This window comes from Camponotus vicinus, unplaced genomic scaffold (assembly GCF_025532165.1).
Source record: "Camponotus vicinus isolate PSW18456_S1 unplaced genomic scaffold, iyCamVici1.0 SCAF_4, whole genome shotgun sequence".
NCBI lineage: Eukaryota > Metazoa > Arthropoda > Insecta > Hymenoptera > Formicidae > Camponotus > Camponotus vicinus.
This window is the reverse complement of record NW_028141976.1, coordinates 1,563,098-1,577,372: the sequence shown is the minus strand read 5'-3', so window position 1 is coordinate 1,577,372 and position 14,275 is coordinate 1,563,098. Positions and strand designations below refer to the sequence as shown.

Genomic DNA, 14,275 nt, shown 5'->3' with positions numbered 1-14,275 from the left:
CTTACATTGTAATATTTCTGAGGGTGGACATTTCAACGTTGCTGCAAGCTTGCAGTAATGTTGCAGAAACATTTCGCAACTTCTATGCAATATTACAATGTTTCAATGTTAGGTCTATGCAACGTTTTTGCAATCTTTCGGTGCTGTATGGGGATATATAAATATGTATGTATATATATATATATATATATATATATATATATATATATATACATATACACACACACACACAGGGTGTCCCATTTTAAAAAACGCACCTCGATAATTCTTCAACGAAGCATTTTCAGCAAAAATGTTTCACAAACAAAAGTTATATGGTTTCAAGGGGGACATAAGATGGTGTCATTAATTTGACCTTGAATAGTTACTTGAAGGTCACGTGAAGGTCACCTTCAATTTTATATATGGAACCGCCTACTTTTTATTGCATATTCTTGCAGCTCATCTTGAGAGCTTTCCGAAACATAATAATGACCCACACAACATGCATGTCTTGAAGACGTCTTAAACATGTCTTTCTTATGACGCCTTTAAGACTTGTCCAATTGACGTCTTTCTGATGTTTTTAAGACATTCAATTTAAGACGTATTTTTTTAAACGTCTTAAAGATGCCTTTCTTATGACGCCTTTAAGACTTGACCAATTGACGTCTTTCTGATGTTTTTAAGACATTCAATTTAAGACGTATTTTTTTAAACGTCTTAAACATGCCTTTCTTATGACGCCTTTAAGACCTGACCAATAGACGTCTTTCTAACGTCTGTAAGACATTCAATTTAAGACGTATTTTTTTAAACGTCTTAAACATGCCTTTCTTATGACGTCTTTAAGACCTGACCAATAGACGTCTTTCTGATGTTTTTAAGAACATTTACTTTAAGACGCCATTTTTAAGATGGCCGCGGTGCCAGGCCAGCCAGGCATTAGACGGGGTCGAGTTGGAAAATAAATTATTCCATTTACCAAAGTTGAGCAGTGCTTTGCACAGGTAAGAATTAATGATATTTAAAGCCGGGTCTGCAATGGCCATAGCATAAGGTTGTAAGATGTAAGCGAAATAACCAAATCCATTTCCTATGGATTTCGTGCGTTCTACGGTGGTCTCGCATACGCAGTCACGGAAGAATTCTGCGTTCTTAATTCTTATTGCGCGTCCGCCGTAGAACATACATAGAGCCCATTCTACAATGGCAGTAACAAGACTGTAGGAGTAGAGATTAAATCGTTTTTAGTGAAGTAAAGAAGAAGAAGTAATGAAATAGACAATTCTCATTTTGTACTACTATTACCTTAGAGTACTAATGAGAATTTCTATTTCGTTACTTCTTGTCTTTACTTCATTAGAAACAGTTTATTCTTTACTCCTACAGCCTTGTTATTGCCATTGTAGAATGGGCTTAGGGCGTGTTCCAAAATTCACTGCCAGCGCTGAAAATCTTTAGTTCACGTTACGTATATTATATATTTTCAGCGCTGGCAGTGAATTTTGGAACATGGCCATAGTAGGAAATGGATTTGGTTCATTTCGCTTACAACTTTATGCTACGTTATATATATATATGTATATGTATGTATGTGTAAAAAAATTAAACTCTATATTGTAAAAAAATATATTAATTATCTTTTGTATATTTTTTTTGCAGCATTATGACAACATATGAAGATTTTATTCAACAAAATTTTATTCAACAAGATTGTGACGGTGTGCGTTCCATAAATGGAATGCTTGGCCATCATCGCGTATTGATACTACTAGACTAGTTGTACTATTGAAAACTTTGTATCAACCAATTAAGGAACAAGTAGATCTTCCGCCAATTCAATATGATCCAGTTTTATGTACAAGATCTACATGCAGAGCTATTTTAAATCCATTATATCAAATAGACTATTGTGGTAAGTAATAAGGTATTATAAATGAATAGAACAAAAATCATTTTTTATTTATCACAAGAAACATTTTGAAAAATATTAAAGTAGTTTATTTCTATTAGAAATTAAAGTATATTTTAATGTGTTTCTTTATTACGATGTATTTACATTCATATTCTTTATTATTCTTTATACTTCATTTAAATTCGTATTTTATTTAATGCATAATTCTCTTGTAATTTTCTGTCTATATCATATAAGATAATTTAAAAAATCAAATTATTTATTAGGAGCATATAGTATTCATAAAAATATTGTAAAGATATTTTTATATTTCAATAAATTCTAAATTTGTGTTATCATTATATATTATTTTTTTTAAGTTACATTATAATACACATATTGTGAGTTATATTAATAATTATGAGAAAAAAACTTTGCAAAAAGAATTTATGAGGAAATTCTTCGAAATAAGAAACAAAAAGGAAATATATTTAAATGATCAAAATGTATGCATTTATTTGAATAATAGTGTTATATATGTGTTATATATGTTGAATAGTTATATTATGAAACAAATATTTTTGATTTTACTTTTTTTAAGATTTGATTCTTTTCGAACATTTTTTTTATTATCATTTATTGACATTACATGATTTATTATAGTTTTTATTATATATAAATTTATGATATATATATATATATATATATATATATATATATATATATATATGTTACTTATATATTACTTTAAATATTATTGTATCTCAGTCCAATTGTATGTATTTATATGTATTATTTAGCGTGCCCAATGTTTGCCATCAATATTTTTACTTTTTGCGGATACATATGTCTGGATGATGAAGAATTAGAGGCACTTAAAGATTCATTACAAATGTCATTGTCTCTGCTTTCACTCAATGCTCTTATTGGTCTTATCACATTTGGCAAAATGATTCAAGTTCATGAATTAGAAGCACAAAGGATCTTCAACCAAAACAAGTTCAAGATATGTTAGGTACGAATAGAATAAGTCCCAAGTTATATTTACTATATTAGTCATTGTTCTTCATTATTACTTTATTGCATTTTATTCACATTACATTTTGATAGGTATAGGTAGACTAATTCCTGGACAAAATCCAAATCAACCAAGAGGACCTGGTGCGTAACTATTGCCAGCTGCTAATCGCTTTTTGTAACCAGTACATAAGTGTGATATGAGACAGTTCGACAGATCTTTTAGGAGAACTGCAACGTGATCCATGGTCTGTTGGGCCAGAGAAACGTTCATTGCGATCTACAATTGTGGCATTAGCAGTCGCCACGGATCTCTTAGAAGCTAGTTATGCAAATACTGATGCTAGGTATTTATATGTTGTAATATGATGTATATATGTTATGTTTTTCATTGTAATCCTACATATAATGCTATCAATGTATTTAAGGATTATGCTATTTGTTGGCGGACCATGTTCTCAAGGACCTGGCCAAGTTGTAACTGATGATTTATGACAACCAATCAGATCACATCATAATATTCAAAAAGATAATGCTAAGCATAAAAAGGCAATTAAGCATTATGATACACTTGCATCACGTGCTGCAACTAATGGCCATAATAGATATTTATAATAGATATTTATTTTTGTGCTCTTGACACCAAACTGGTTTATTAGAAAGGCGACAATATTGCAACTCTACTGGTGGTCATATGATGATGGGGGATTCATTTAATTCTTCATTATTCAAACAAACTTTTCAACGAATATTTGCTACAGATGCCAAGGGTGATTTGAAAATAGCATTCAATGCAATCTTAGAAGTAAAAACATCTCAGAAAATTAAAGTTCCTGGAGCAATTGGATCTTTTGTATGTCAGTGGGAGAAAGGATCAAGTGTTGGAGTACTACAAGAAGTAGGCTTACTTGTCAGTGGAAATTTTGTTCATTGACACCATCTACAACAACAGCATTATTCTTTGAAGTTGCAAATTAACATACAGCCCCAATTCCGCAAAGTGGAAGAGGCTGTATTCAATTCATTATCCAATATTAACATAGTAATGGACAAAGGCGAATTAGAGTTACTACTATTGCAAGAAAGTAAATATATTTTTTATTATACATTATATGTATATCATAAATATTTATAATATCATAAATAATAATATATCATAAATATTTATGATGTTATAGGGATATCTTTAATTATTAGTTGGGCAGATGAATCATCATCTTTGCATCATGTAAGCATAGAATTTGAGGAAGCAACAGCTGTTTTTATGTCACGTTTAACTGTATTTCGAGCAGAAAGTGATGATGGTCCAAATGTTTGAAGATGGGTTGATCATATTCTGATTAGACTTGTTAGTAGTTTCTATCATTAAAATTGTGCCCAATTACACTTAATATAAAGCTTAAACTTAATATATTTATACATATAGATTTACACATAAATATATATTTTATCTATTTTGAGGTGTAAAATCTTATTATTGCAGTATCAAAAATTCGGAGAATATGCAAAAGATGATCCAACTAGCTTTAGATTGGCAGAAAATTTTTCCTTGTGTCCACAATTTATGTATCATTTACGCAGATCACAATTCTTCAAGTATTCAATAATTCCCCAAATAAAACTAGTTTTTATAGGTAAGTTGTTATTTGTATAAAACACATGATATATTTAAAACTTATTGATACTTTTAGGTCTCATATTTCATATATCAATATATATTTTTTGACATTCTTTTTAACTGAAAGAAGAAAGGAGCATCTCAGATAAAGTTTTCATTTATCTTATGATAGCAGTCATTTGTCATAAGTTGCTAGTGTATTCGCAATATATACTGTGTCCATTTTGTGTGCAACATTCAATTTAATTTCAAATAACTGCATTATTGCATATTTGCAATATTTGCAATAATGCAGTTATTTGAAATTAAATTGAATGTTGCACACAAAATGGACACAGTATATATTGCGAATACACTAGCAACTTATGACAAATGACTGCTATCATAAGATAAATGAAAACTTTATCTGAGATGCTCCTTTCTTCCCATCTTTCATCGAGTGCGATTGTGATTGTGGTTGTGCATTAAGTGAAAATTATATAAAATAGTTTACAATGAATGAAATTTAATAACACTGTGATGAACAGTATAACTAACAAAATGAACTCACAGACTTTATATTTACAGATGTTGACATTACTGATGAGGAATGGTTGAACGAAAGTTTAGTAGGTGATTACGTGTCTTGCGGTAATGCTAATGTGCGTGATGATGGTAATAGGCTTAATAATGACAATGTGCCTGATAATAATAATGATGATGATGATATTGGTGACAATATGATTAGCCCCGATAATGTGCTTGACGGTGATGACATGACAACTTTCAATGCCAACGGCAATCAGTTGGAAAAATGCTATGGTATGTATTAAACTTTATTCTTTATTCTTCCTTCTTAATTATATCGTTATATTGTACTTATAATAGCAATATGTTATATGTACTTAATTTCGTATGTATGTACTTGTGTAAAATAACTAAACAGATAATTTTAATGATACTTATAAAGAGAAATAAATATTTTTCTTTTTTATCTTATACAGATGCGTGTCGTATCGAACAAAAAATTATTAAAAATCTCATACAAAGGAATACGAGACAGTTGGAGATAATAATAAATTTAATAAATAACGCAGGACCAGCTAATACAATATATAATAATGACGAAGTCCAATTATTGCCGGAATTTCCGCTATCAACAGTTGACGAATTTTTCAAATTTGACACGGATCTCCAAAAGGACAGAGAGATTCGGAAACAATTAGTGAGTACTTTTCTGTTTTTGCGTCCATTTCTTTTTTCTTCTTCTCTCTATTTTTAAATGTGAAATAAATGTATATTTCTATAATTCAATCAACAACAAAAATTCTTTTGTAGAGATAAAAGTAGAAGACAAAATCTAGATATTGAATATACTGGGTGTCACACTAATTAATTCCTCTCATTATTTTGTACATAAAAGTATTAAGATAAGATAATTGGTGTAAAAAAAACACATAGTTGTTTCGAAAAAAAAATATGTAATTTGCAATTAACAATTACAATTTTTTCTTAAAAATAACTATGTTTTCTTTACACCAATTGATTCCTCTCATTATTTTGTACATAAAAGTATTAAGGTGAGGTAATCGAAAAATGAATATTTTACGATTACCTCACCTTAATACTTTTATGTACAAAATAAGATATTTTACGGTTTATATAAAATTAAGAAACGATTTCAAGCCTCATAACTCTACAAGTACTTAATGAAAACTAACTTAATTATAGTGTTTTGGAAAGCTCTCGAGATAAGCTACAAGAATAATAACGCAATGAAAAATAAATGGTTCCATTTAAGAAATTGAAGGACAACCTTCACATGATCTTGACAACGCTATTCAAGGTCGTACTAATATTACTGTGCATTATTTGAAACCCTATAACTTTTATACAAAACATTTTTGTCTGCCGTTCTCGGTTTTCGAGATATTCGGCTGATACGGGTGGTCTGACACACCCCGTATATATATATATATATATATATATATATATATATATATATATATATATATATATGTGTGTGTGTGTGTGTGTGTATATATGTATATATGTATATATGTATATATGTATATATACAGGGTGACCCATTTTAACTTAGGCAGCCAAATAACTCGAAAAATAAGCAAGATAGAGAAAAATGTTTTAGACAAAAGTTGTATGGTTTCGAGGGGGCCATAAGATGGTATCATTGGTTTGACCTTGAAGAGTCATTTGAAGGTCACGTGAAGGTCACTTCAATTTTTTTAAATGGAATACCTTATATATTTTTGTACATTCTTGTAGCTTATTTCGAGAGCTTTCCAAAACACTATAATTAAGTACCTTTCCGTTAAGTACTTTTTGAGTTATGATGCTTGAAATAATTTCTTAATTTTACATAAACCGTAAAATATCTTGTAAAATATTCATTTTTCGATTATCTTACCTTAATACTTTTATGTACAAAATAATGAGAGGAATCAATTGGTGTAAAGAAAGCATAGTTGTTTTTAAGAAAAAATATGGAATTGTTAATTGCAAATTACATATTTTTTCTTCGAAACAACTATGTGTTTTCTTTACACCAATTGATTCCTCTCATTATTTTGTACATAAAACTATTAAGGTAAGGTAATCGAAAAATGAATATTTTACAAGATATTTTACGGTTTATGTAAAATTAAGAAATTATTTCAAGCCTCATAACTCAAAAAGTACTTAACAAAAATGTACTTAATTATAGTGTTTTGGAAAGCTCTCGAGATGAGCTACAAGAATGTACAAAAATATATAGGATGTTCCATTTAAAAAAATTGAAGTGACCTTCACGTGACCTTCAAATGACTCTTCAAGGTCAAACCAATGATACCATCTTATGGCCCCCTCGAAACCATACAACTTTTGTGTAAAACATTTTTCTCTATCTTGCTTATTTTTCGAGTTATTTGGCTGCCTAAGTTAAAATGGGTCACCCTGTATATATATATATATATATATATTTTATTATATGAATAAATATATGAATAATTATATGAATAAATAAATAAATAAATAAATAAATAAATAAATATATATATATATATATATATATATATATATATATATTTATTTATTTATTTATTTATTTATTTATTTATTCATATAATAAAAACAATTGTGAAAAATAAAATAATGAAAATAATAGGCTCAACATAATAATAAATTACTAAGGGGTAAAAAGGCAAATAAAAATCAAAAGACACGCGGTTATTAGTGCGCAAATTTAGATATATAGTATAAAATATTTACTTAAATTTACTTAAAGCGTAATATATAACATTCTTTTAAATTTTATTACAATTTTTGCTGCCTTTTGTCGCTTAGTAATTTTGAAAGAAGCTCTTAAAATATATTAAATTCATGTTTCCTTTTTCTTCAAGCGGCTTAAATTGAAAATATTATTAAACATTTTTGTAACATTCTGTTATAGAAAAGGAAAATTGCAAAAATTGGAGGAAACACTTTCGTTCACAAGACAAGGAATATTATAAAATACACATTATCGGATGAATTGTGCCGCAAATTATCATGGACAGGCCAAAAAGGATCAACGGCAATTAAGAACACAAGTTTTGTCACAGTTATTATGGGTAATTATTATTTCTTTAAGATATATTTTTATTTCTCCTTTTTATGTAATATTGTTTAAAAATAGTTGCACCTTTAATGTATTCGAACATCAGTATTCGAGATAGTATCTAACATATGCTTAGATGTAACGTGCACTTTTAACTTTAAATTTTTCTTCAGAATTATTAATAAGATCTTACTTCAAATTTCGTTCAAATATTCTTCTACACTTTATACTCTTTCCAATTTTTTACGGATCAAAATTTTTATATTCTTTCCAAAAGTTACAAACGTTTATAGCTATACTTTACTTCATGACTACCCTATTCTAACTATTGGAATTAAAGCACAAAATATTTTAATAATTATGTAACAAACCGTTTTTCAGCATACGTTTCGGACGACGAAAAAAGTAATATGCACGATATTAAAAAGACCATCCAAGAATGGTTACGACATGCGGGAGATCGCCTCAACTATTTAAGAAACAAGGAGAAAAAGGTTGGTAAATTATTGAAAATTCCATACGATATTATTTAAAAAACAATAGGGCTGTATAATGTTGCTGCATAACATTTTTAGTGTTGAAAATGAGAAAACATTGAAATTAATATATGTTTTTTAATATATGTAAATGTATATCTTAAATCATATTTCACTTATATATTTAATTTTGTGTGTGTGTGTGTGTGTAAAAAATTAAATTCTATATTGTAAAAAAAAATATATTAATTATCTTTTGTATATTTTTTTACAGCACTATGACATATGAAGATTTTATTCAACAAAATGAAGATTGTGACGATGTGCGCAATGGAATGCTTGGTCATCATCGCGTATTGATGCTACTAGACTAGTTGTACCATTGAAAACTTTGTATCAACCAATTAAGGAACGAGTAGATCTTCCGCCAATTCAATATGATCCAGTTTTATGTACAAGATTTACATGCAGAGCTATTTTAAATCCATTATATCAAGTAGACTATCGTGCAAAATTATGGATCTGCAATTTTTGCTCTCAGAGAAATCCTGTAAGAAAAAATTCTATCCATTTTCTTTTAAACTAAATCATTTTAGCTAGACTAGAGTTTAACTTAATTAGATTTAAGCTAGCAATTGTTCAATTTTGGAAGTAAATTCAGCAGAATAGTAAGCTATAGGTCCTTGATAAAAATGACTAAAATAATATGATTTAGATTGTACAGATCATAAGATTTCAATCTTGTATTATAGTATGTATGTATATACACAGCATATATATGCTATACACATAAATGAATAGAGTAAAAATCATTTTTTATTTATCACAAACATTTTGAAAAATATTAAAGTAGTTTATTTCTATTAGAAATTAAAGTATATTTTTATGTATTTCTTTATTATGATATATTTACATTCATATTCTATTCTTTATTACTTCATTTAAATTCGTATTTTATTTAATACATAATTCTCTTGTAATATTCTCCTCTCTATATCATATAAGATGTAATTTAAAAAGTAATCGTAAATTATTTATTAGGAGCATATAGTGTTCATAAAAATATGTATAAATATTCAAAATATAATAAAGAAATGAACTTAAGATGAGTTTTGTTATTTATTATAGAATAAATCAATAAATCAATGCAGCTATTTTACCGACCGAATTACGCACGTCTAAAAGTCGTCTTAATTGAAATGTCTGAGACGTCTTTATAACATCCTGAGTGAGACATTTAATTATATCTTGATTGGGACGTCTTGAGTGAGACGTCTTAAAACAATGCCCGATAGATATCTTAAATCGGGACATAAGACGTCTTAAAGACGTCATAAAGATGTAATTCTGATAACTTCTTAAGACGTCTTTAGAAATTTCATGACGTCTTTAAGACATCTTTAAGACGACATAATGTTGTGTGGGGAAGTATTTTTCATTAAGTACTTTTCGAGTTATGAGGCTTGAAATCATTTCTTAATTTCACATAAACCATAAAATATCTAGAAAAATATTCATTTTTCGATTATCTTACCTTAATACTTTTATGTACAAAATAATGAGAGGAATCAATGGTGTAAAGAAAACACATAGTTGTTTCGAAGAAAAAATATGTAATTTGCAATTAACAATTACATATTTTTTTTTTAAAAGAACTGTTTTTTTACACCAATTAATTTCTCTTATTACTTTGTACATAAAAGTATTAAGGCAAGATAATCGAAAAATGATTATTTTACTAAATATTTTATATAACTATAAGAAATTAGGCTCTGTGTATTAAAACATAAACTTAAATTTAAAGGCCATAAGAGCTAAACGCGGATGATAGTGCGTAAGTTCAACGAGAAAATAAGTTTTTCGTTGAAACTTATTTGTGTGCACAGGGCACAAATTTTCTTGGTACGATACCAAGCAAATTTAAATAATTCTCAATTCGAGAATTTATTTAATTATTATCCCTCTTTCCCCCCTGTAATGTTGTAGGCGAGAAAAATATCGGGCCGAAAGTCGCGGCAAGCGAAAGACTCGGGTTCGATTCCCGATTCAGCGACTTTCGGCCCGATATTTTTCTCGCCTACAACATTACAGGGGGGAAAGAGGGATAATAATTAAATAAATTCTCGAATTGAGAATTATTTAAATTTGCTTGGTATCGTACCAAGAAAATTTGTGCCCTGTGCACACAAATAAGTTTCAACGAAAAACTTATTTTCTCGTTGAACTTACGCACTATCATCCGCGTTTAGCTCTTATGGCCTTTAAATTTAAGTTTAAATATTTTATGGTTTATGTAAAATTAAGAAATTATTTCAAGCCTCATAACTCGAAAAGTACTCAATGAAGAAATACTTTATTATAGTGTTTTGGAAAGCTCTCGAGATAAGCTACAAGAGTAGCTTATCTCGAGAATAAGTAATAAAGAGAGATAAGTAATAAAAAATAGGCGGTTCCATTAAAAAAATTGAAGGTGATCTTCACGTGACCTTCAAACAATTTTTCGAGGTCAAACCAATGACACCATCTTATACCCCCTTCAAGCCATACAACTTTTGTCTGAAACATTTTTTTCTAACTAAGTAATATCGAGATATTTGACTGACAAAAATAAAATGGGACACCCTGTGTATACAGGGTGTATCCTAAAAAGTGGGAAGTATTGCAATGATGGATTTAGGACACAAAAATAAAGAGAAAATAAGAGAAAAAGTTCATATAAACATATGTTCGATATGATCTTGTTTTCAAGTTATAGTTTCTTTTATTTTTCAACAGAATTGATAGTTAAGGTAACAGGAAGTGCTCAAAATGACTACCTCTAACTTGAATACAGGCTTTAACAGGTCTCATCATAGATTATCTGACTTTTTCAAAAATTTCGAGTATTGCTCGAATTTCCCGACAATCATCTTCAACACGTTGACGAAGTATCACGACGTTGTCAATGGATGTTTTGTATATATGTTTATATGAACTTTTTCTCTTATTTTTGTGTCTTGAATCCACCATTGCAATACTTCCCACTTTTTAAGATGCACCCTGTATATATATATACCGGCATTTTTCATTGATAGAATGATGAAATTATTTGGTGCACGTCCAATATAAGTTTCATTTGATAGATATAAGAATTTTCTAAAAATTTTATATATATTAGGAGTATAACTAACAAGTTCCCGCCCCTCATTAGATGGCTCCAGCTGCAAATGTAGTGAAGTTAGGCATTTGTCAATAAAATTGAGTGCGCAAAAATTCATTTTTTGTGAAAGAGGTATTTTTTGAATTTGAGTTATTTTTCGATTTAAAATGGAACATGTTGTTTTTTCGACATGTACTTCTTTGCTACTTTAATTTAAATAAAACTTATGTTCATAAACAATACGGACTACAAAATGTTTGTCAAAATATCTTCGTGTGTCATCATTTGTGTGATAATAATTATGTCGCACGCGTGTCTATTTATGGTTTCGATTATCATATTATAATGATTATGCGTATCGGGCAATCGAAATATTCCGATTATTGATTTATTTATTCGTCGCGTTTTCTCGCGAATTTTAAATCGCGATTTATTTTGTAATTTAAATGTTGATTTACATCAAAGTTTGTACTATTTTTTCGCATTTTGAATATTTCCTTTGATAACCTTTACCAATTTCTACTCTAATAATATTACTAATCATTTATATATATATATACATATAGGGTGTCCCATTTTAACTTGGACAGTAAAATATCTCAAAAACTAAGCCCAGCAAACAAAAATGTTTCAGACAAAAGTTGTATGGTTTCGAGGGGGCCATAAGATGGTACCATTGGTTTGACCTTGAATAGTTGCTTCAAGGTCACGTAAAGGTCAACTTCAATTTTTTAAATGAAACCTCTTACTTTCTATTGCATATTTTTGTAACTTATCTCGAGAGCTTTCCAAAACACTATAATTAAGTACCTTTTCGTTAAGTATTTTTTGAGTTATGAGGCTTGAAATAATTTCTTAATTTTACATAAACCGTAAAATATCTTGTAAAATATTCATTTCTCGATTATCTTACCTTAATATTTTTACGTACAAAATAATGAGAAGAATCAATTGGTGTAAAGAAAATATATAGTTGTTTCGAAGAAAAAATATGAAATTTGCAATTAATAATATTTTTTCTTAAAAATAACTGTGTTTTCTTTACACCAATTCCTCTCATTATTTTGTACGTAAAAGTATTAAGGTAAGATAATCGAAAAATGAATATTTTACAAGATATTTTACAGTTTATGTAAAATTAAGAAATGATTTCAAGTAATATTGCAATTGTACTATTGTATTTACTTTGATGTAATTAAATTCACGATTCTCCGATAATGTTCCGATGAACTTTACATTTACGTATGATATATTGATTTAAATATGAAATGTGCAATTTATATTGCATAATTCTACCTTGAAAAATGAAAAGGGCAAGTTTTGTTAAGGTCAATACGTATAATGTATACAGAGTGATTCATATAAAGTGACCGATGTGAATATTAGCTAAAGTTGAACAGCTATGAAAAAATTTTTATACCAAAAGATGTTTGACACAGAAGGGGACATCGTATGGTACAAACGATATTTTTATAGATGAAGGCATTAAGGATGTTTCAAGATCAACTTAATTTTTTTAAATGGAACCCCCTATTTTTTATTATATATTCTTGCAGCCCATCTCGAGAGCTTTCTAAAACATTATAATTAAGTTAGTTTTCATTAAGTACTTTCCGAGTTATGAGGCTTGAAATCATTTCTTAATTTTACATAAACCGTAAAAAATATCTTGTAAAATATTCATTTTTCGATTATCTTACCTTAATATTTTTACGTACAAAATAATGAGAGGAATCAATTGGTGTAAAGAAAATATATAGTTGTTTCCAAGAAAAAATATGAAATTTGCAATTAATAATTACATATTTTTTACATCGCAATAATTGCATTAGTATGTTTTCATACCGCGTAAAACACTAACGTATTTTAAACCATATGCATATTTCTACTTTGTGCATCCGTTGAACTTTGTGATATAATGCGCACGTGGAGTTCATTTTAATTGTAAATTACGCTGATTACAATCTACACGTTTTCCGGTCAAATTATTCGGATTATAAAGCTTATATATTGAATGGTTATCACACAGGGATTCACATCTGATTTAATAGTAAGACACATTTTGCTTTATGATATGAGGTAGCCATTGTGATAGTCAGTTTTATAAAGTTGTGTTTTTATTAGAGTCACCGCGCGTTGCTAGTGTCATAAAAAAATTTTTTTTAATTTTTGAATGTGGTAAGTACAAATTCTTCTTGCTCTTTTCTGTATATATATATATATATATATATATATATATATATATATCTGGGAGGAGCCTTCGCCACGCGCTTACACACTCATCGTTCCTCCTCTCCCCAATCACCGCTTCGCCGCGCGCCGCCATTATGTTACAGTCAGATCGCCTTCGCCGTCGTGTGCTTCTAGCCACGCGCATTGGCCAATCTTCTTTAATTAATTTTTCGTTAATTATTGCGAATATCGCAAAATAGTATAGTACCTTCCTTCTTAATTTGAGCCAATCTACCTTCTTATTTCGTGAAGGTCAAAAATTGCCTGACACCCTGTATATGTACAAGGATATTGTAAAAAAATATTTTTAATATAAAAACTGTATCGTAATTAGATTGCT

At 28.8% G+C, this 14,275-nt stretch overlaps 1 protein-coding gene across 7 annotated transcripts; it reads left to right on the top strand.

Moving 5' to 3' along the window:
• The first annotated feature begins 721 nt into the window (after positions 1-721).
• On the top strand, positions 722-9,668 carry LOC145970954 (uncharacterized). 7 transcript variants are annotated; one of them, XM_083098057.1, is made up of 13 exons: positions 722-989; positions 1,473-1,568; positions 1,645-1,897; positions 2,677-2,891; positions 2,987-3,240; positions 3,322-3,978; positions 4,072-4,121; positions 4,377-4,527; positions 5,079-5,312; positions 5,495-5,715; positions 7,942-8,101; positions 8,470-8,582; positions 8,839-9,668. In XM_083098057.1, exons 6-13 carry the CDS (start codon positions 3,939-3,941, stop codon positions 8,851-8,853), a joined length of 984 nt encoding a protein of 327 aa, XP_082954183.1. In that variant the 5' UTR covers positions 722-989; positions 1,473-1,568; positions 1,645-1,897; positions 2,677-2,891; positions 2,987-3,240; positions 3,322-3,938; the 3' UTR covers positions 8,854-9,668. The 7 variants fall into 7 exon arrangements, with proteins under 7 accessions (XP_082954183.1, XP_082954184.1, XP_082954189.1 ...); XM_083098058.1 differs by lacking the exon at positions 1,473-1,568 and having other exon boundaries at positions 2,677-2,913; XM_083098063.1 differs by lacking the exon at positions 1,473-1,568 and having other exon boundaries at positions 723-989; positions 4,091-4,121.
• Positions 9,669-14,275: the final 4,607 nt, after the last annotated feature.

Bases quoted from the DNA above. Each gene is read 5' to 3' on its own strand.
- LOC145970954 (XM_083098058.1), top strand. From the start codon at position 3,939: ATGGACAAAGGCGAATTAGAGTTACTACTATTGCAAGAAA. The intron at 4,122-4,376 runs GTAAGCATAGAA...TTATTATTGCAG, and splicing joins AATCATCATCTTTGCATCAT to TATCAAAAATTCGGAGAATA. The intron at 5,716-7,941 runs GTGAGTACTTTT...ATTCTGTTATAG, and splicing joins GAGAGATTCGGAAACAATTA to AAAAGGAAAATTGCAAAAAT.